Source organism: Cutaneotrichosporon cavernicola (assembly GCF_030864355.1).
Source record: "Cutaneotrichosporon cavernicola HIS019 DNA, chromosome: 7a".
NCBI classification, from domain to species: domain Eukaryota; kingdom Fungi; phylum Basidiomycota; class Tremellomycetes; order Trichosporonales; family Trichosporonaceae; genus Cutaneotrichosporon; species Cutaneotrichosporon cavernicola.
The window spans coordinates 284,735-304,316 of NC_083399.1; the positions used below are offsets into that span (position 1 = coordinate 284,735).

Genomic DNA, 19,582 nt, shown 5'->3' on the forward strand with positions numbered 1-19,582 from the left:
ACAGCTACTGCCCATATCCGTAGTAACCGTACCCGTACCCACCGTGCCCTTGGTGCCCTTGGAAGACGTACCCGTACTGCTGCTGTCCGTAATCGATGGGGTTGCCCCACTCGTCTACTGAGACAGGGACGGGACTCGGCGAGTGGACGATCGCGTTGGGGTCCGGCGAAGCGGGCAGTGCCTCCTGTCCGACGTGAGGTGACGGTACGAAGTGGGGCGACGGGACGTGCGGCGATGCCCCGACGTGAGGTGACGCGGCTGGCTGCGGGCTCCTGCCTCCCATCGGACTCATCCCGCCCATACCGGCTCCCATAATGCCTGGCCCTCCTGGTCCCATTGGACCCGACATACCCATACTCCCCATACCTCCCATGGGCATGCCCTGCATGCCCATCGCCATCCCTCCCATGCCACCCATACCGCCCATCCCCATTCCCCCGCCCATCATCATCATCTGCTGCTGCATGGGGTCGACCATGCCAGGCCCCATACCTTGCATCATACCCATTCCCTGCCCCATCTGCCCCATCTGCATCTGCAGCATAGCCATCTGCTCGAGCATAGGCATGCCCTGCTGCATCTGCATCATGGGCATCTGCATGGGATGCATCCCCATACCCATGGGCTGGAACGGCATCATTGGCGCCATGTTCTGTGCCGGCGTGAGCGCACCCATACGCATGACCCCGGGACCGAAACGCGGCGTGTGGTTTCCTGGCCCGGGGTTGGGGGTCCCGGGTCCCGGACCAGGCCCAGGTGTCTTGCGACCGCGCCGTTGGGGACTCTTGGGACGCAGCATCTCGATCTCGGCGTGGAACGGGATTACGGGCTTGCCCTCCTCCTTCTTGCGGGGGAGGTGGATCGGGTAGATGTTTGGATCGAAGCGCTCCGCGTCCGAAGGTATCTCTAGCGCAGTATGGGTGACCAGGCCGACGGACGACGAGTCGGGCACGAGCGGAACAGTGACCCAGCCTGGGCGGGCGCGCGCACCGTCGCCGAACAGCTCGAGGCGGCGAGCGCCGAGACAGAAGTTCTCGATTAGTGTGTAGAGGTATGGCGGTGTACGTGGGCCGTCTGACGCGCCTGCTGTCAGCTTATCTCGCATTGCAAGCTCACCCTCCCAGACGATCACATCCGTGTCGACGTTGCAGTGGACAAAGTGCACATCCGTAGACCGCCGTACCGTCCCGCGGATACCCATGAGGCAGTGTTCCTTCTGGCTCGCGAATAGGCCAGTACTCGCGCCTCCGGGATTACTCTCCCCCTTGGCCTTGTTGGTCTTGACCCAAACGATATCCTCCGCCCTCCGGAACCCCCACTTGGCAAGACATTCACGGCCGCGCTCGAGACCGTCTGCATCCCCAGCCCCAACCCAAAGGAACACAAACGCCGGGTCAGCGCTCAGATGACGAATAGGTAGGGCGGCGATATCCCCCCATGTGCCGCCCCACAACCGGGGGTCATGCAGCAGAATAACGTCGAACCTATGCGGAGAGAGGGTGGGAAGGAGGGCGGATGCGGTGGGACCAGTAACTGGGGCAATGAGAGGGGGGTGCGCGGAAGCAGCGACATGCGCAGCCTTGAGGTCCATCAAACGACGGAGTGCGGGAAATCTGGGGTCAGCTAATCCTTCGCCGGCCGTACTCGTCACAGATCTCCCCGTCGCCAGCGCCAAGAACGTAATTGCTGGGCCACTGACCCGAACACGCGTACCACGCCGCATAGTCATTACGTATGGCCTCTTCGCGGGGCACGTAGTTTGCCACATTGGCTAGTGAGCGGGCGGGTGTGGATGGACCAGCATCGGAAGGGGTGGTGGCCGACGGCGCGCGCGAGTGCGTTCGACTCGGCGGGGAGAGAGACGCCGTCGCAAGTGCCACCTGCACGCGTCGGGCGCGCTGGCGTTCCCGCACTTCTTGGAGGTAGGACCTGTGCGCGTCGAGCGCAGTTGCTGTCTGCGTGGCGGCCATGGTTGAGATGAAGTGTGATGGTGAGGTGTTCAAGCCATGACGCATCAGGGAGGCGATGGGAGGCGGAAGCAGATAAGCACTGGTTGGTAAGTTGGTGGGTTGTGGGAAATGGAGTGGTTTTAGTCGGAAACTGGTGATCAGGAGATGAGCAGCAGTGCTCTCCACGTGATTCCAACATGAATGGTGTTCATCGCCACGAGAACGAGGACGCAGAAGTGAAGCACGCCGCTTCCGACGACTAAGCCCAGACCAAAGTGCTCAGGCAATCCTGGGCCCGTAAGTAACACGTCAGGACTGGCAAATATAGATAACCCGCCCGCCGTGCAGAGTTCGTCACACACGCACTGCGCCGATGAACAAGACAATGCATATGGTACAATCGATTCATGACATTCGTAACAATGCTGTCGAGCGATGGACCACTCGAGAGCGCCTACTGCGCAGTATTGGCCTGCGGATGTGACATTAGATGCGGCATGCCGTGTACGTCGTCGACATCCGGGTCCATCTTGATGTTGAACATGGACGCCCAGATCTGACATCAGTGCTTGTTCATGTGTTCATCCTGGCCTTGCTCTGTCCCTGGCACCTTGGGCGGAAGGACAGCCAGGATCAGACTCACCTGCGGAAGAGCCAGCGGCTCCGTCGTAAACGGGCTGGTCATGCCCGCGTCCGGCCCCGGCTGAGTGAGAGTCCACGGCTGCAAGAACGGTGCGGACGGGCGGCGCTGTACGTCTCCAGCTCGCTCGTCCACACCCAGGAGCAGCTCGTGGTCGGATGCTTGCGTGAGCTCATGGGGGAAGGACAGCACACTGGGATCACCCGCAAAGTTTGGGAAGATGGGTGCGTCTGGATGGTGACTGTGTTCCGGTCGCGGCGAGTGTTGTTGCGTCGCGGCGGTCGCGAGCGTTTCGAGGCGGTGTAGACCGGCCGACAGGTCTCCTTGGACGGGGTGCGAGACGTTCCAGTTTGAACTGCGGTCGTCGAAGATTGTTATGGCCGAGCGGAGGTCAGATAGGCAGCGTTCGGCAAGGTCGGTTCCTGGTTCGCGGATGGCTAGGAAGGCACAGACAGTGCCGGCATGGAAGGCGCGGTAGGACATGGTCCACCATGACCAGACGATTGAGGATTTGGTGCGGGCCATCGCTGAATAGGCTGAGAGGATGATGTGTGCCGAGCGACCACAGAGCTGTGCCGACTCTGGGTACGCGCTCGGGTCGGCGCGCAGGTACGGCCGGTGGAGGATGAGCCTGGAGTGAGCACAAATATTAGAAGACACCGACACTAGGATAAATGTCTTGACAGCCAGCGCCAGAGTCTGGTTAATCCGCATGCGCGTGCGCTGCCGGAGGTTGAGGAGGTCGGGATCTTCGGGATCGAAGCGCATGCCTTCCGGCACATGAGAGTACCAATCGAAGATGTCGCGGCCGAGGCGAATCGCGTCTTCGTATGTGTTGCCGACGACGGTCGGCGGAGGCACCGGGTGGTCGGCGACCGTAGGCTGGAACCAACCCATGAAGGTTTCGCGCGCGACGAGCGGCGATACGTGGAACACGCGGTTGAGGAGCTCGAGACTGGGCAACGAGATCTGGAAGTAAGCGGCGTGGAAGGTCTGCTCAGTCGTATTTGGGTTGAGCGCGTTCGTCGGCGGCGTGAGGGCCACGGCGCTGCCAGGCTCCTCGGATAGAACTTCGTCCTCGATGTCCTGCGGGACCGCGCACGTGTAGTAGTTGATGATGGTCGGGCGGCCGAACGACACACCCAGGAGGCAGTCGAGGCCGGCCACGGTCCAGAACACTCGGCGACGGATCTCGGCCTCTTTCTGTGAGATGCGAGGGTCAAGATGCGCCGGGTCGACGTGCAGGCCAAGCGCGATGACTTGGCGCACGAGTGAGCCGGTGAGAGCCCACGCGTCGGCGGCACGCTCACTGTGCAGCAGATACACGTTGATGAGGATCTGGGACTGGACAGTGTGTATCGTCGGGCTGGAGAGGAACGAGCACAGGCGCAGCGCCTGGTACGCGGCCGAGAGGTACAGTTCACTCTGCAGGCGCGACGTCGTGAGGTCCTTGTCGCCCGCGGCCCGTCCCGTGTGAGGAGGGGACGGCTTGCCGTCGCCAAAGATCTCGCTCGCGCTCGAGCGGATCATGCATCCGAGCGAGCAGATCATGATGAACAGCGACAGCTCCTGGAGCGGGTGGGAGCGCTTTTCGGTACTGCTGAGGGTGAAGAAGTGACGGAAGCTCGCGCACAAGTCGGGAAGGACCCACGCCTCAAAGAGGACGGCGATCTCGTCGACGAACGCTTCGAGCAGCAGCTCGGCGTCCTCGGGCGACGGAAGCAAACCAAGGATCTCGTCGATAAAGTTGTCGTGGCTCCAGATGGTCGTGAATGGGAACGTCTTTCGGGTCGAGAACCAGCCCGTGAATGCGAGATCCTCGGGGATCTCGGCATGGTCCTTGCCCTTGCCGATGACGATCTCACGCAGGCGTCGGAATAGGGGTTTACCAGCCGGCGCACCGAGGAACGTCTTGCTGCCCTGCTTGTCGCTGACAAGGTCCTCGCCCGGTAGTGAGGCGGCGTTGTAAGGCTCGGCGTAATGTGGGCGGTTGAGGCTGACAGTGCTTTCCGGCGACGCGTCCGATGCTGTCGGAGTGTTGGCGCTCCACGCTGTGCCGGCGCCGACCTCGCCAAGTTTGAACTTTGCAAACCGGTCGACAATGACCCTTCGCTTGTCGTCGGCGGTGGCTGGTCCTGCGATGCTGCCCATGTTGGTCGTATTGACTGTAGCCTGCTGCTGTGCCTGAGTCTGGTTACGGGGCGGATGCCGTTGACGAAGTTCGCGCACGACCTGTTCGAGCTCGGCGATGCGGCGGCGTAAGCGGTCCGTCTCAATGACCTCGGGGTCGTTTCTGATGTTAGCTAGTCACTACTGATGACGCCAGGGTTTTGGCAACCGACTCTAACCCAGTTCCCAGCGCCTCCAACGCCACCGCCACTGTTCCTTGCAGACTTACGGATCACGCGCCTCGTCGACCTCGTACACACACGACCCAGTCAGTCCGAGCGCCGTGCAGCGCCCGCACGGCCGTCTGCGGTCGCACTTTCGCTTGTGGTTGTGACATGGCACGCAAGACCGGATGGTGCGGTTACGCTTACGCTTACGGTGGTCGACCTTTGGTTCGGGCTCTTCGGCGGGAACAGATGGAGCCATCTCGTCGCGTTCGCTCTTGACCTGAATCGGAGAAAGGAGTTGCCCGTCGGATGTGTTTGGCCTCGATCCGTTATGTTCGCGCGTGCCGGTAGGGGATACGTCTTGCCTCGGCCATGGGAATGCGCCCATGGGATACTGGCCACCGGGGGGCGGCATCGCTGTGGGGTCAAAGCGTTCCGAGCGCGCCTGTTGCGGTGGGCGCGCAGGCGTCATATGTTGCGCGGCAGCTACTGCGGCCTGTACGTCGTATCCTGCGCCGGGTATGAACATTTGCGGGTTGTAGGCTGCCTGGCCCTGCCAGTTGCTGTATGATGGGGCTAGGCGGTGTGCATAGTCGCCTTGGACGAACTGCGGGGCGGGTGGACGGGCTGGTTGGCCAGGCAGCTGCATGGGAGGTCGGGCTCCTCTTTGATCCATTGTGTAAGGAGAGTTGGGGTTCATGCGCCAGGCGATGCAATGGGATAGGGAGGGAAGGGTGGGCGGGGTTGAGTGGTGGGCCGGGGTAGGTGTTGGTGTTGAGAGTACGGGTCGATTGATTGGTGGGGAATGCTACTTCTATTGCGATTGAGGCCTTATGGCCTGGATAGTAAAGGTGGGAATGGGATGGAGACGTTGATGTAGGTTGTCAAGTAGTTTGTGAATGTTCTCGACTCTTAGCACGAGAATGATTGACAAACTGTGGATAGTGGATGCGATGGGCTTGAACCGACCGATCAACCACCCAACTGCCAACTGAGGACTAGGGAATCCTAGGTAAGGAGCGGGATCTATTTGGTAGTGGGTGGAGCCGGTGGAGGTCTCCAAGGTCTAGTGGTTTGTGTTGGGTGCGAGTGGGTGTAGATGTCTCACTCACGTCCTCGCAATGCCTGATAGTGTTGGGATGTGCGGAGATGGGGCGGGCGATAGGCAAGTGGATGGGATGGATAGAGATGGGTGTAGAGGGGCAAACCAACTTGCTAAGAACAAGGCAGGTTACGTAGGTGATTAAGCAGTGCAATGCGGGGTCATGGAATCATGTGGCCTACTGTTCGGTGGCGAGTGGCGTAGCGTCAACTACAAAGGGCCAGCTACAGAAATTGCCACACTCGTCTAGAGTTGACGAGAAGAGTAAGGGAGATCAAATGCATTTGCATTTGTACACCTTCCCAATATGCCCAATATCAAGCTATAAGCTATGCTCCACACTTTTAAATCACCCAAAATCACAGACGTCATACATTCATCGATCCTTAGAGTTTGCTCCACCTAAAACAATCCAAGCGTGTTCCAGCTACAACCTCCCAGTCGCAGTCTCCGGTTCTCCAGCTGACCTGAATCACAGATGATTCAGGGCTCCATTGGATCGGGGCCTAATGGAGCTCCAGTTGGTCAGCATGCTCTAGATGTGCTCTAATAGTAGTCTTCTCTAGTTGACCTGGATGCAAAGAAAGACCCGTGTACTGCGAGGATTAGGCACTGTTACGCTGGTACGTTGTTACGCTGATCGCGAGAGATGAGCTCCCAAGTCAGACTCATGTCAATATGCCTGGGCTCGCTTCACTTCATTATTCCTTCATGGCCAGGGCTTACTTGCCATCTCATCACGGGCAGGAGATCATCACCGCCCTCACCCCTTACTCCCCATATCCTCATATCCCCCTTCCCCCATTCAGATCCACTTGACGTTGATTTAGCATCCCACGCTTGTGTAATTGTACAGATCGGCTTAGCCTATCGAGGTACGAAGGTTTGTCACTTTGGCGATAGTAGCATCCTCCAATGGGCCAACAACGGTTGTTGCCGTCGCTAGGCCATAGACAACTGGATCATGTCCAATCTACAAGCCACCTGCTCACAAGGTCAGCCTCAGTCAATCTCAGTCAGCCTCAGCATCATACTCATACGTGCCACAATGACGTCACTTCGAGATCCCTCCTTGTAATGGCGGGCAAAGGCGGGCAAAGACCTTACTGATTCGCGTGGGTGCACCACTGCATCGCTACAACTACATGTTGGCGCTACTAGTACAAACTCCCCTGGGTCTAGTCCTCCGTGACTGCTCACTGCCCACTGCTCACTGCTCAATGCTCGGCGACATACGGTGTCGCTAACTCAACCGCGTGCTCTCAATGTGCGAGAGTGAACGACGGTCGGCATGCCGTGTTGCCCGCTTCGGGCAGCTCCGCGCTCAGCCAAGCCCGCTCAACCACTCTTCTCTTCGCACTATTGCGTCATACGCTTCTTGACAATCCTGTCCAGCTGCTTCTCGAGCTTGTTGGCGAGGTTGGCATACTGGTTTTTGTCGCCGTTGTACTGCCGACAATTGGCGAAGATCAGGCGCGCGTCAGCGACAAAGTCGTCCATGCTGTTGTAGTGGTTGTTCTCGAGCTTATGCTCCATCTTGCTCAGGTCTGGCGTCAGCAAGCTCCAACAAACGACGCACCCATGGGGTTCGTGATGACGTTGTAATAGTCGACGACGACGCTGCTGTCGACGGGCTTGACGAACGGCCACGAACTCGGGTCGTTCTGCAGGTCGTTGAGGATCTGCTGCATCACCGCAAAGTACGGGTTGCGCTTGGGCTGTCTCATGCTGATGTCAGAGGGGGAGAGATTGTCTACTCACATCTCGTCCAAATCCGGGTTCCAACCACTCTCGGCTAGTCCGGGGATGTCCTCCTTCGGGAGCGTCAGGCTCCCAGGCTTGGCGTCCTTGAAGACCTTCAGGCCCGGGCGAATGACATGGCTCTGTGAGATCTGGCGGATCTTGGCTGCCACGGCCGCCTTCTGGTCCGCCAGCATCTGGTTGACCTCCGCATACACGACCTTGGGGAGCATCGTGCACTGCATGATAGTTCCGCCTTCATAGTCCTTGATGTAGCCGACCCACTGCTTGCGTGGGTACGTGATCTCCTTCTTGAATCCCTGCTTCTTGAAGTACCCGACAGCATAGTTGTCTGCGTACGTGAGGAACGTGTCGATCGTCGGGTGATTCTTGCGTACGTGGTCCTTGAGCGCGTTCATTACGTGCGAACCATAGCCCTTGACCTGCTCGCTGCTGTCGACTGCACAGAAGACAATCTCGGCAAACCCTTGTCGCTCAAACGGCCGGTAGCAGATGCCACCTACCACGCGGTAGCCGTACTTAACGATTGCGAGGGTGATATGGTTCGGATCGAGCACTAAGCGTGCAATGTACTCTCTCGGCATCTTGGGTAGCTGCTTCATGAACAGGTTCTTGGCGCCGACGAGTAAGATCCATTGTACCTCGTCTGGCGCGCGCGAGGATGCGACCATCATCCGGATTTCGTTGTTCGTCTGCTCCAGCGCAGCAGGTCGCAACGGCAGAATGGGTAACTCCCAATTGCGCCACATGTTGACGTCGACGTGCGCTTGCTCCTCGTCGCCCTCGTCGCCCGCAGCGCGCGCGATCGCCTGGTCCTCACGCTGCCGTTCCTTCTCCTTGGCCTCGGCGCGGCGCCGCCGTTCTCGGTCGTCTAATTCTGGCCGGCGCGCTGCGAGCGGCGTGTCATCGTCATCGTCTGAGCCCTCAAGCCCGCCTCCGCCAGAGGGGCCAGAGATGGAGCCGATCGTCCGAGCGGTCGTCCCCTTGCCGCCCTTCTTCTTACCAGCGCGGCTCGGCTGCTTGCCCACGCCCTTCCCATTCGCCTCGCCGTTGGCAGGCCCTTCTCGCCCAGGCTTCTCAGGCGACCGCGACCCGGACGCAGATGTGCGCATGCGCTTTCTAGGTCGCCCGTCCTCACCGTCCTCGCTGAACGGGGTGCCGTTCTCCATCGAGTCAAAGCCACCCAACCGCGAGACGGGATTCTTGCCCGCTGGGTGCTTGCCAGCAGGCTGCGGCTTGGCAAACTCGGAGAGCTGTCTTCTCAACGACTCGGTTGCCTCGATATGTGGTGTGGGGAACGTGGTCAAGCAATTCTCCTCCTGGCCGTCAGCATAGTCAGTCACACGACCCACCTCTAACATCTCTTCGATGCGGCCCGCGACCTTCTCCCTCCGTCTTCTCTCGGGGTGGTTCACGTCCTCTGAGAACACATGCCCCGACTCCTCCCACCCGTGCGAACACGCGCCGCACTGTCTCCACCACCCTTCCTCGGTGCGCCACGCAGCCGCCGGCTCGTCGTCGGCGTCGCCCATCTCGACGTCCTCGCCAGTGTCGAGTACGACGTTGCTGCCTGATGGTGGTTCGAGGCCGGAGCAATCGCACCCGTCGGCAGTGCAGGGAAGGAAGCGTGCCATCTTGAACTTGCGCTCGCGCTCGGGGATCTTGGTAGTGTCCTTGGGCGCGGGAGGGTAGCGGAAGGTCGTGCCGGAAGGAAGCGCCGTGGTAGCCGGGACGGCCGCCTTGGTCTCGTCGGCGTCATCGTCGTCTTCCTCCTCGTCCTCGTCCTCATCCTCTTCCTCTTCGTCGTCTTCTTCCTCCTCATCCTCCTCCTCCTCCTCCTCGTCTTCTTCCTCTTCTTCGTCGTCGTCATCGTCTTCCTCATCTTCGTCCTCGTCGTCGACCTCGTCTTCCGCCGCCTCCTCGTCTTCTGCGTCTTCAGCATCGCCCTCTGCCACTCTCTCCACTGTGCCCGCATCACCCTCCGCCGTCTCCTTCTCCTGCTCGTCGAGGTCCCCGAGCATCTGCGTGAGGTCGACATTGTCGAGATCGCCGAGAGTGGCAAGGTCGACTTCGGGGAGGTCGCTGCCCATATGTTCGGTCAGCGCGTCGCCAAGCTGGGACGGGTCGAGTTCCAATGGGTCGAGCTGTGAAGGATCGAGCTCTGATGGGTCAAGTTGGTCGAGTCCGCCTTCGGCGAGTTGACCCTCCAATGCGGACAGGTCAATGTTAGCCAGGTCAAGAGAGTCGTCCATCTGCAGGCCCATGTCGACGTCTAAGGAGACCTCAGGATCGATTTCCATGGCCGTCACGGGGGTTGGGACGTCCGTCTCAGTGTGAGATTTGACAGGAGACGAGAGAGAAGACGAGGAAGGTGAGGACGCGCCCTCGTCTTCTGGCGGCGGGGTCACCTCCTTTCGTGGGCGCCCGCGGCCTCTAGGCATGGTTGCTCTGCGCGGAGAGTGCGCGGGGCGTTTTCAAAAGCAGAAGGGGTATCGGAGATGTTGGAGGAATTGTATGAGTATGTCTCAAGAGGGAATCAGGCGTCTTGTTGTTGAAGAGGGATGTTTAGATGGAGATGTGTCAAGTTGAATGTGACTTGTTCGTGTCAACAACCGGCTTCCGGCAGCGGGGTGAGCGGCGCGCATTTTGCTTCCGTCCAGGTCCACGTGTGGCCTCCTATGGTGAGCGGGAGTAAATGGATGCTGCTGCTGAATTTTATGTACATGCTCGTAATGTATTGCATTTGATACAACGGTAATACTCACTCGTGACACCAAATGACGCTGGATCATCTACACTACGGTGTCACCGCACTCACACTCACTCACAGCTACACACCTGCCCGGAAGATCTGCACAGACGCAATCCCCCCACTGCCCTCATCAACCTCCAGCACGAGGCCATCGAACCCCACGAGCTGTGAGCGGCTGAGACCCACGACACCCTCCAGCCCGCCCTCAACCGAGCGGTCGAGGACCATGGCGTCCGAGTCGGGCGCTGGTGGGTCTGTGTCTGCCGTCTCCCCTCCCTTCTTCTTCTTTTGCTTTGGTGCAGGTGATTCTCCGTTAGCCGCGAGGGGCGCGGATCCGAGTTCGATCCGGAAAGAAGACAGCGGCGCAGTCAAGTCAAGCGGGTTATCACCCGTTTCCACCTCCCACGGGCAGCGCGCGTACTGCTGGAACATGGGCGTGCCGGGCTGTTGTCAGCTCGCGATACACCGTAGTCAGCTCACAATGTTCGAGTACGCGACGAGCTTTGTGACAATTCCATCGACGACGAGCAGATCGAGTCCGTATTGCAGGTAGTTCCAGAAGCAGGCGCTGGGCGATGTCGCGTCATGCCCTGGAGGCACACGGCGGGGTGGGCCCCACACACGGTCTAACCGGTCGTCCTCGCGCCAGTACTTGCGCAGGGGTGGCCCGAGGTCGAGGAGTACGTCCTGTGCGGTCGTCTCCCCGAGCATGATATTCACATCGTGCGCGAAAGTGAGCGTCGCGCCGTGTCCCGGCTGGTGTCAGCGAAGGAGGCTGGGTGGTAGTGGGCCAGGGTTCGCCGGTGGTGGGAATGGGAGGTGCGGGGAGGGAGGTGGCGATGAGATGAGAGATGACGCGATTACGACAACGCACCTTGATGGAACACCTACGCAACCCGTCCTCGCCGACAGGCTCCTCGCCATCGCGTGCCATGATACTGACACTCGTGACGCGGTCATCGCGGTCGCCACCGGCAGCCTCGAGCACCAACCCGGGATAGGCGAGTCGCTGGGTGCCATCGCTAAACGTGGGTCCGAGGGCGTACGCGACGCCGGCGCGGGTGAACGCGCACGTGGGTGAGGACAGCACAGTCCCCTCATAAGTGAGCGTGACGTCCGCGAGATCGGTGACGACAATGTGTGCGAGCCGCTGGGCGGGAGATGGGAAGAGGAGGGCCAGTGGACCTGCATGTACGGTAACAGAGGTTGTGGGCGAGTTCTGGCGTCAGTTCCTCCTGACTCTTTGAAGCCATTTGAGGCGAGCTCACATCTGGGTCCCACGACACGTCGACTTTGGGTGCCTCTGTCTTACGCGAGCGTAGGAGGTCGAGGACATGCCACAGGCTATCACCCAACGAGAATGGCCCCAGACCAACACCAGGTGTAAGCTCGAGAGTATCCATCGTGTCGTGGCTGCCGAGAGAAGAGGCCGAGTGGTATGACGGAGTGGGCGGTGGCAAATGCGGGGAACCGGCCGATGAGGGGTGCAGGAGTTGACTCGGCTTGGTCGGAACCGCGAGGGGGCGGGCTGACGTGGTCGCCATGGCTTTGGCGTTGTACTTGCCTCGATCCTTCCGACTAAAGTTTGGGCGCAGGGCGTTGGATGGCGATGTAATGAGCAAAGGAGGAGGATTGAAGATGGAGGATGGGTGATGAAAGATGTAATGCATACACTATCCGGTGCATGTTCCTCGTCACGTTAAAGGGTTTGGGTTTGACGTCATGATCTGATCGCAACCCTCACCCGCACCACGTCCCATTTCAACAACCCTCGAGACCTAACTCTTGACTCTCTATATCAACATGGCGGCCCCCGACAAAACGCCTCTCTCCAACAGCTCGACCGGCGAAAGGGGGGCCCAGTCCATCTACCCCGCTTCCCCACCCGCCGAGCCCACAGAACCCGTGCCGGCGCGAGGTCGGAAGTCGCCCTCAACACAGCCCAAAACTGCACCGAGCCAAGACCGGGCATCAGACTCCTCGGCTCGCCCACCTTCCCTCCCACCTCCGTTGACGCCGCCTCCAGGTTCACCTCGGCGAACACTATCTACTCTCCCGACGCCGCCCACCACATCAGCCGCCGATGACACCCAGGCCGCCGCAATCCTCGCCTCGCTCTCCAAGAGGCGGCGACACCGTCCCTCTCTCTTCCGCTCGCACTCGAGTGACTCATACGATCCCGATGCGGAGGCAGTGAAGATTGCGAGCGAAGCTGAGGCGTGTCAGATGTCGTATCGACACATCGAGATCGAAGTCGATGGGCGTGTGTTGCACACCGAGGCCGAATTACCGCCCCTACCCAAAGTCAAAGTGGCCCACTATGCGTGGGAGGGTGCGTCTCTTCTCTTCTCCACTGATGGCAGTGATGTACGAGAACCAGCGCGGGATCACTCTGTTCGGCAAGTCGTGGTACAGCTCGAACTCGCTCCAACCGTGGGACCCGACAACGTTCACTCTCCCTCTGACCGTTGAGAGCGACTTTATCCTTGAGCGGCCCAAGGCAACTGAAACACCGGCGCTGCAAGAGCTCGATTACGGGGACGATGGGCGTGACGACGAGCGGCCGAAGACCAAAACAGGGCAGGTTAAGCGGAAGAGCATCAAGACAGGATACAGCCTCGGCACGTACCAGACGCCCTCGCCACAATGGATGTGGTTGACACCATGGATGGCGAATATGCGGCTCGACACGGACCAGCAGGGGTGGCGGTACAACCTGTGGTTCCATACGAGACAGTGGGTTCCGCATCCAGGCCGGCTCAACTGGTGGGGTTGGGTGCGGCGGCGCGAGTGGGTGCGCCTGCGCGCACTTCTTCCGCCCGAGGTCGGGCCGAAGGAGGTGGACGAGGAGGAGGTCAAGGAGCCTGGGACGCTCGACGAGGTGCTCAATTCCGACCATCCAGTCGCCAACATCGCGCGGAATCTGGCGTCGCAAGCACTGGATCGGGAGAAGCTCGCGCTGTGGGAGCGTTGGATTAGCGAGGGAAGCGCGGCTGCCAGACACCGCATCGCCGAACTATTTGAGGACCAGGAGAAGGTGAGAATAGAGTGGGCGCGGCTGACGACAGCTTGTGTTTATTGCGCGTGCCTTCCTCTATCCCACGGCCAGGAAGGCGTTCTACGACAGCCTCGTACAGCGCGGCATCGTGGAGAAGAAGGAGTGCATGGAGTGCGCCCAGGACAACACATACGTTATTGAGTAGGCGTGCACACCGGCTAGAGTGTACGCTGAGTTGACATTGGAGACATTTAGAGACGGATAATAGATGTTTTTTTTTTTCTTGCTACATAATTGCATGGTTGTACTCTACTTGGCCGCGAGGTATGCCCTGAGCTTCTCGAGTGCGCGATAGCGATGCGAGATGGCATTCTTGGCTGCCCCATCCATCTCGGCGTACGTCCGGCCATTGCCCTCGACGGGCTCAAAGATCGGGTCCCAGCCAAAGTTGGTTGGCCCACGAGCCGGCACGATACGCCCGTCAGTGCGGCCCTCGAAGAGGATGGGTTCAGACCCGGGCTCGCAGTAGGCAAAGGTGCAGAGGGCGTAGGCGTTTGTGTTTCCGAAGCCAGCGAGCATCTTGTTGAGGCCTAGTGTGAACGGGTTCCCAGATGAGGATGAGGTGCAGGTGCCAAGGACAAGCCCAATGCGAGCAGTCTTCCAAGAGAGTCCACGGACGACTGGGACCCGGTCGAGCCCCACTAGCAGCACGACAGCTCAGAAGACCAGACCTCCTTGTCCGGACCCTCTCACTCGTTCGCTGGTTCTCTCCCAATGCCCCAATTCCGCCTTTCCGGCTGGTGCTTCCTCGTCCACCTTCCCTCCACCCTACCACTCACCGTCATGTCCAAGAGTACCCAAGAAGTCCTTGATGTAGGGTCCAGGCAGCCCGCCCATAGCCTCAAAGCACAGCGCCGTGTCCTCAGTGACGCACGGCGCACCGATAATCTTGGCCGCGGTTGCCGCCTTGGCCTTGGCGATCTCCTGCGTCGTGCCCTGGAGCTCGGGGACTGAGATCAGCGCCATACATCCCAGGCAATGCAGCGAGGAGGAGGCGGTCGAGCGGAGCTTGGGAGTTGAGGTGAACGGCGACCTTCCTTGATGCACGACCGCACATCGACAATATCTCGGGGAGCGAAGGACGACTCACCGTCAACAGCCTGGTTGGTGACTTCGATACCACTGTCTCCGGTCGCGAGGATCGCCTTGACTTCCTTGAGCTTGTTGGCGTTGCCAGTGACGAAGACGAACGACTTGGACATGGTGCGTGGTGCTCTGATCAGATCATGAACGAGTTGTTGAGCTGTCCGAAATCTGGAGTGGAGGTGTGTGTGTACAGGCTGAAAGGTGCTGTGAGGTAGGCCTGCGATTGTGGGAGTGATAGCGTGATTCAACTTCGGGCGATGCAGATACTATGGAACGATTTCTATGGTGTGAGCTTTACCGCACCAGCCACAGTATCATTCAATCATCAGATTGTACCGCGCTGTGAGAGGACACCAGACAACATTATCATCACAGCACGTGCCGATGACGCACACGCCTGTTGGCGTGTCTCCCAGTTGACCAGCAGTTGACTGGACCTCCACCCACGCGTACCTACTCGACCGACGTCCTTGTCTTCTCCAGCTTCGCTTTCCATCATTTATCCTGCACCATGGGCGTCAAAGGCCTATGGTCGCTGCTCAACCCCGTGGCGCGGCCCGTGCAGATCGAGAGTCTGGAGGGCAAGCGCCTCGCCATCGACTCGAGCATCTGGCTGTACCAAGTAAGCTCGACCTTCTCCAGAGCTGACCCAGTTCCAATCGACGATGCGTGACCAGGACGGGCGGGTGCTCGTCAACGCTCATGTACTGGGTGAGAACCATGTTGACCGAGTTGACAGCAGGCTTCCTACGGCGAATAAACAGGCTGTTGTTTCATGGTATCAAGCCTGTGTTCGTGTTCGACGGCGGCGCGCCGGCCCTTAAGCGCTCCACTATCGTACGTGGAACCGCAGCTTAATAGACATCAGCAAGCTAAATTCAGACGGAGCGTAAGCGCCGCAAGCTCGGTGCGGCGCAGAGCCATACCAAGATGGCCGAGAAGCTGCTTCATGCGCAGATGCGGCGTGCGGCCGTGATGTTGGCGCAGGAGTGAGCAGCCGGCGAAGCTATTGCAGCTGACTGCAGAGCGGATGAACGGCGAGCAGCTCGGATAGGTGCGCGAGCAGATGGCATACTCGAGGAGAGCGAGGCGATCCCCGAGAATGCCGTCTACCTCGACGAACTCGAGGGTCGCCCTGCCGCGCGGCCCGTCACCACCCAAATCTCTGCAGCGAGTACAAGCGAGCCACCCAAGAAGAAGTACAAGAGAGATCGATACGAACTCCCAGAAGCCGACATGCCGACGTACTCGACCGAGGAGCGGCCGGACGCGCGCCTGGCCACCGAGGAAGAGCTGAAGCACTTCATTGAGGAGGTCGGGCCCACGGACATTGATGTGGAGAGCCCCGAGTTCCGCGCCCTCCCAACAGAGGTGCAATACGAGATTATTGGCGACCTGCGTGTACGCAGTCGGCAGCAGAGCCATGCGCGCTTGACTGCCATGTTAAAGAACGCGCCGACCGCGCTGGACTTTAGCAAGGCGCAGATCAAGCATCTGTCGCAGCGCAACGCCCTCACACAACAGCTCCTTACGGTCACGGACAGCGTGGGCAAGGCACATCTCACCATACCGGTACGCGTGGCAAGCGAGCGTAATCGCGAGTACGTGCTGGTGAAGAGGAGCCAGGACGACGGCGGAGGATGGGCGCTGGGGATCCGAGATGGTACGAAGGACAAGCCGATAGAGCTCGAGCCCGAGACGGAGAACGACCGGCGTATACGCAATGCGGTCGAGCGCCGCACAGTCAGGGATGAAGACAGTGACTCGGACTCGAGTGTGGAGGAGATCAAGCCGACTGAGGTGGACAAGGATCTTCGCGAGCACCGCCGGCGAGAGGTTCTCGAGGCCATCACGCAGCGGTATGCGCCAAAGAAACAGGATGATGACCCGGCGCCGACGAGGCGGAAGAAGAATGCCGTGCCACTCTTCGACATCGACGAGGACATCATGCCGACGGCGCACGACGAGGCGCTGGCACTTGCCCTGCAGCAGGAGGAGCTTGGGAGCGAGGAGGACGAACCAGATGCCAACCTCGCGCGCGCACTTGCGCTGTCGCGGAAAAAAACACCGTCGAGCCCTCCTCCACTGCCGCCGAGCAGCGACGACGACGAGTTCGAGGAAGTGGAACTCATCCCGTCTACACATGTGTCGCGCGCGAACTCGGTGTACGAGCCGATCGAGATCAGCAGCGACGAGGAGGCTCCTCCATTAAAGAATGTCCCTGCACCGATGGTCGTCGACGACAGCGATGACGATCTGGAGCCTACGGAGCCGCCAGATCCGCGTCGCGTCGCGGGGAGCTCGTTCGCGCCCAACACTGCAAATGGGGCTCCATCAGTCCCTAGGCCTTCTGTGGTCCCGCTTGCCGTACGAGATCCTGAGCCAGCAGCACCTGAGCCTAAAGGCCCGCATTCAACGGGAAGAGTTGGCCGGCCTCCTCCGGCTGCGGTCGAAGTGCACACCGTCCGCCGGTCGCCGTCGCCCATGAGAGCTGCGCCGTCTCCATCTCCACCACGTGGATTGTCTCCGCACCCGCAGCTTCGCGGAGCGCCGTCACTCTCGCCGCCTGCTCGAGGCGGCCCATCACCATCCCTGCCACCGCGAGCAGCACCATCACCTTCTCCACCAGCAGTAGCACCAGCGCCATCGGTCTCTGACTTGGACGAAGACGAGCTCGAGGAGGTCTCCACAGAGCCGTCGCGTGCAACCACCCCCCACTCCTCTGGCATTGCCACTCCAAGTGACTTGGAGGAGACACAGCGAAACTCGCTTCCCCAGCTGAGTCGACTCCGGTACGAGGTCCACGAAGACTCGGACGAGGAGGACGATGCGATCGAATGGTCGCGCTCGCCGAGTCCCGTCCTGCGCAAGGACGGGATGGGTAAACCTCTCTCCGCGCTGGCGTCGACTCTCGGTGAGACGCAGCCCGACGAGGCATCCGGTCTCACATCTGGACACGTGTCCGACTATGCGAGCGAAGCCGAGATGGATGCGGAGGACATGGTTGCCGAGGAGGATGAGTACGCGCGCTTCCTTGCGCAGATCCAGAACCGCGACCTGGCAGAGGTGCGCACCGAGATCGACGACGAGATCCGCATCCTCAATCAGCAGACCAAGGCGGCGATGCGTGACTCGGACGAGATCACGCAGAGCATGGTCGTGCAGATCCAAACGCTGCTGCGCCACTTTGGTATCCCATACATCACTGCGCCGATGGAGGCTGAGGCGCAGTGTGCCAAACTCGCCGAGCTGGGCCTCGTCGAGGGGATCATCACGGACGACTCGGATGTCTTCCTCTTTGGCGGGTCGACGTGTTTCAAGAACATCTTCAACGACGCAAAGTACGCTGAGTGTTATGCTGCGACAGACATTGAGCGCGAGCTCAGCCTCCCGCGCCACCGCCTGATTGAGCTTGCGTACCTCCTCGGTTCGGACTACACGATAGGCATCCTAGGCGTGGGACCCGTGATGGCGTTGGAGCTACTCGCCAACTTCCCCGGCAACAGCAGCCTGCAGCGGTTCAAGGAGTGGTGGGCCACCGTACAGGTGGGCAAGGACGACGTGACGACCGAGACAAAGTGGATGCGCTCCTTCAAGAAGCGGTTTGCCGGAACTCTCGAACTTGGGGGAGACTGGCCGAACCCACTGGTCCGTGACGCCTACAACCATCCGCAAACGGATGAGAGCGACGAGCCGTTCTGCTGGGGATTCCCGCGCCTGGCGGCCCTAAGGACGTTCCTGCACGAGGAACTGAGCTGGAGCATCTCCAAGGTCGACGATGAGCTCACGCCAATCGTACAGCGCATTGCTGCACGCGGGCGCGGTGCGGTCCCTCGACAAGGGACACTGTTACCGTTCTTTGACCATTCAGCAGCCGCGGGAAGCTTGGTACCTCGTCGCCGTACGACTGCGAATATCAGCAAACGACTACTGAGTGTTATCAAGGAATTCCGCGAGGCTGAGGCCAGAGCTGCGGGACAGGATCCACATGGGTGGGGGGAGATGTTGGCGGGCGTCGATGAGTCGGATCCGAGAGGCACGAAGGACGGTCAAAAGGAGGTAAAGAAGGGGAGGAGTAAGGGAGAGAAGCAGGAGGCGGAGGTGGGGAAGGACGGCAACAAGCCGAAGACCCGCAAGGCGCCGGCAAAGCGTGTAAAGAAAAGCAATGGTAAAGAGAAGAAGGACCAGGAAGGGGAGAACGAGGCGACGGGCGACGGCACCGCGGAGTGGACCGTAACGACGCGCAAGGCCCCTACGAGGCGTGCTAAGCGCGCGTCGAAGAGTATGGCTGAGGACTCTGAGGAGGAAGCACCAGCGCCAACGAAGCGGAGGAAGAAGGCCAGCAAGGCGGAGGAAGACTAGTGTAGCCATATGGCATGTATATGGTCTTGTTGGTATCTAGAAAAACCAACCAGCAATGACTATGAACTAGACTTGTATGCTCTACCACTTGGCGGCTTCGGAGTGGCCGTGGCACGACTGGGAGCGACGACATGCCCTTCTCTCCGATCTCAAACGCACCTCGTTGTGACATAAGAACGCCTCTGACGTCACTCACGTGATCTGGCCCACACCATCGCGTTTCGCGTTCAGCTTGTCCCAACCTCACAACCTCACATGTCCCTCGCAATAGAAATCCACGACATCGGTTCCCCACTCCTGGCCGCCTTTGACAGATTGTGGATGGTGGGAACATGGCGGGTGGCATGGTCCACCCTGCCTATGTGGAAAGTACGCTCTCTCTCTCCTTGCAAACTAACCAAGACGCGGCGGGACGTGACGATAACCTATACCCGTCGAGATACGGGGGCAGATACAGCCACACTGGACTCGGACGTGGCGTACTCGCCCATCAAGCCGTCTTTTTTCTCGGGGATATCGCACGTACGCGGAACCGA

General features: G+C 60.0%; 7 protein-coding genes across 7 annotated transcripts; 2 read left to right on the forward strand and 5 right to left on the reverse strand.

The window, feature by feature from the left end:
• Positions 1-4: 4 nt before the first annotated feature.
• On the reverse strand, positions 5-1,970 carry KAR4 (uncharacterized protein; the record flags this gene model as incomplete). The annotated part of the gene is made up of 3 exons (XM_060603515.1): positions 5-1,083; positions 1,117-1,613; positions 1,645-1,970. The coding sequence occupies 3 exons, from the start codon at positions 1,968-1,970 to the stop codon at positions 5-7; spliced, it is 1,902 nt and encodes a 633-aa protein (XP_060459801.1).
• A 433-nt stretch (positions 1,971-2,403) lies between these two features.
• Positions 2,404-5,601, reverse strand: CcaverHIS019_0701090 (uncharacterized protein; the record flags this gene model as incomplete). Its single annotated transcript, XM_060603516.1, has 4 exons — positions 2,404-2,505; positions 2,593-3,220; positions 3,254-4,882; positions 4,988-5,601. The coding sequence occupies 4 exons, from the start codon at positions 5,599-5,601 to the stop codon at positions 2,404-2,406; spliced, it is 2,973 nt and encodes a 990-aa protein (XP_060459802.1).
• Positions 5,602-7,386: 1,785 nt separating this feature from the next.
• On the reverse strand, positions 7,387-10,229 carry GCN5 (uncharacterized protein; the record flags this gene model as incomplete). Its single annotated transcript, XM_060603517.1, has 4 exons — positions 7,387-7,574; positions 7,607-7,755; positions 7,789-9,107; positions 9,141-10,229. The coding sequence occupies 4 exons, from the start codon at positions 10,227-10,229 to the stop codon at positions 7,387-7,389; spliced, it is 2,745 nt and encodes a 914-aa protein (XP_060459803.1).
• Positions 10,230-10,618: 389 nt separating this feature from the next.
• On the reverse strand, positions 10,619-12,084 carry CcaverHIS019_0701110 (uncharacterized protein; the record flags this gene model as incomplete). Its single annotated transcript, XM_060603518.1, has 4 exons — positions 10,619-10,984; positions 11,021-11,296; positions 11,415-11,759; positions 11,809-12,084. The coding sequence occupies 4 exons, from the start codon at positions 12,082-12,084 to the stop codon at positions 10,619-10,621; spliced, it is 1,263 nt and encodes a 420-aa protein (XP_060459804.1).
• Positions 12,085-12,343: 259 nt separating this feature from the next.
• Positions 12,344-13,743, forward strand: CcaverHIS019_0701120 (uncharacterized protein; the record flags this gene model as incomplete). The annotated part of the gene is made up of 3 exons (XM_060603519.1): positions 12,344-12,872; positions 12,904-13,577; positions 13,609-13,743. 3 exons carry the CDS (start codon positions 12,344-12,346, stop codon positions 13,741-13,743), a joined length of 1,338 nt encoding a protein of 445 aa, XP_060459805.1.
• Positions 13,744-13,847: 104 nt separating this feature from the next.
• On the reverse strand, positions 13,848-14,800 carry HAM1 (uncharacterized protein; the record flags this gene model as incomplete). The annotated part of the gene is made up of 3 exons (XM_060603520.1): positions 13,848-14,128; positions 14,378-14,548; positions 14,689-14,800. 3 exons carry the CDS (start codon positions 14,798-14,800, stop codon positions 13,848-13,850), a joined length of 564 nt encoding a protein of 187 aa, XP_060459806.1.
• A 395-nt stretch (positions 14,801-15,195) lies between these two features.
• On the forward strand, positions 15,196-19,046 carry RAD2 (uncharacterized protein; the record flags this gene model as incomplete). The annotated part of the gene is made up of 5 exons (XM_060603521.1): positions 15,196-15,306; positions 15,338-15,395; positions 15,427-15,521; positions 15,567-15,673; positions 15,710-19,046. 5 exons carry the CDS (start codon positions 15,196-15,198, stop codon positions 19,044-19,046), a joined length of 3,708 nt encoding a protein of 1,235 aa, XP_060459807.1.
• Positions 19,047-19,582: the final 536 nt, after the last annotated feature.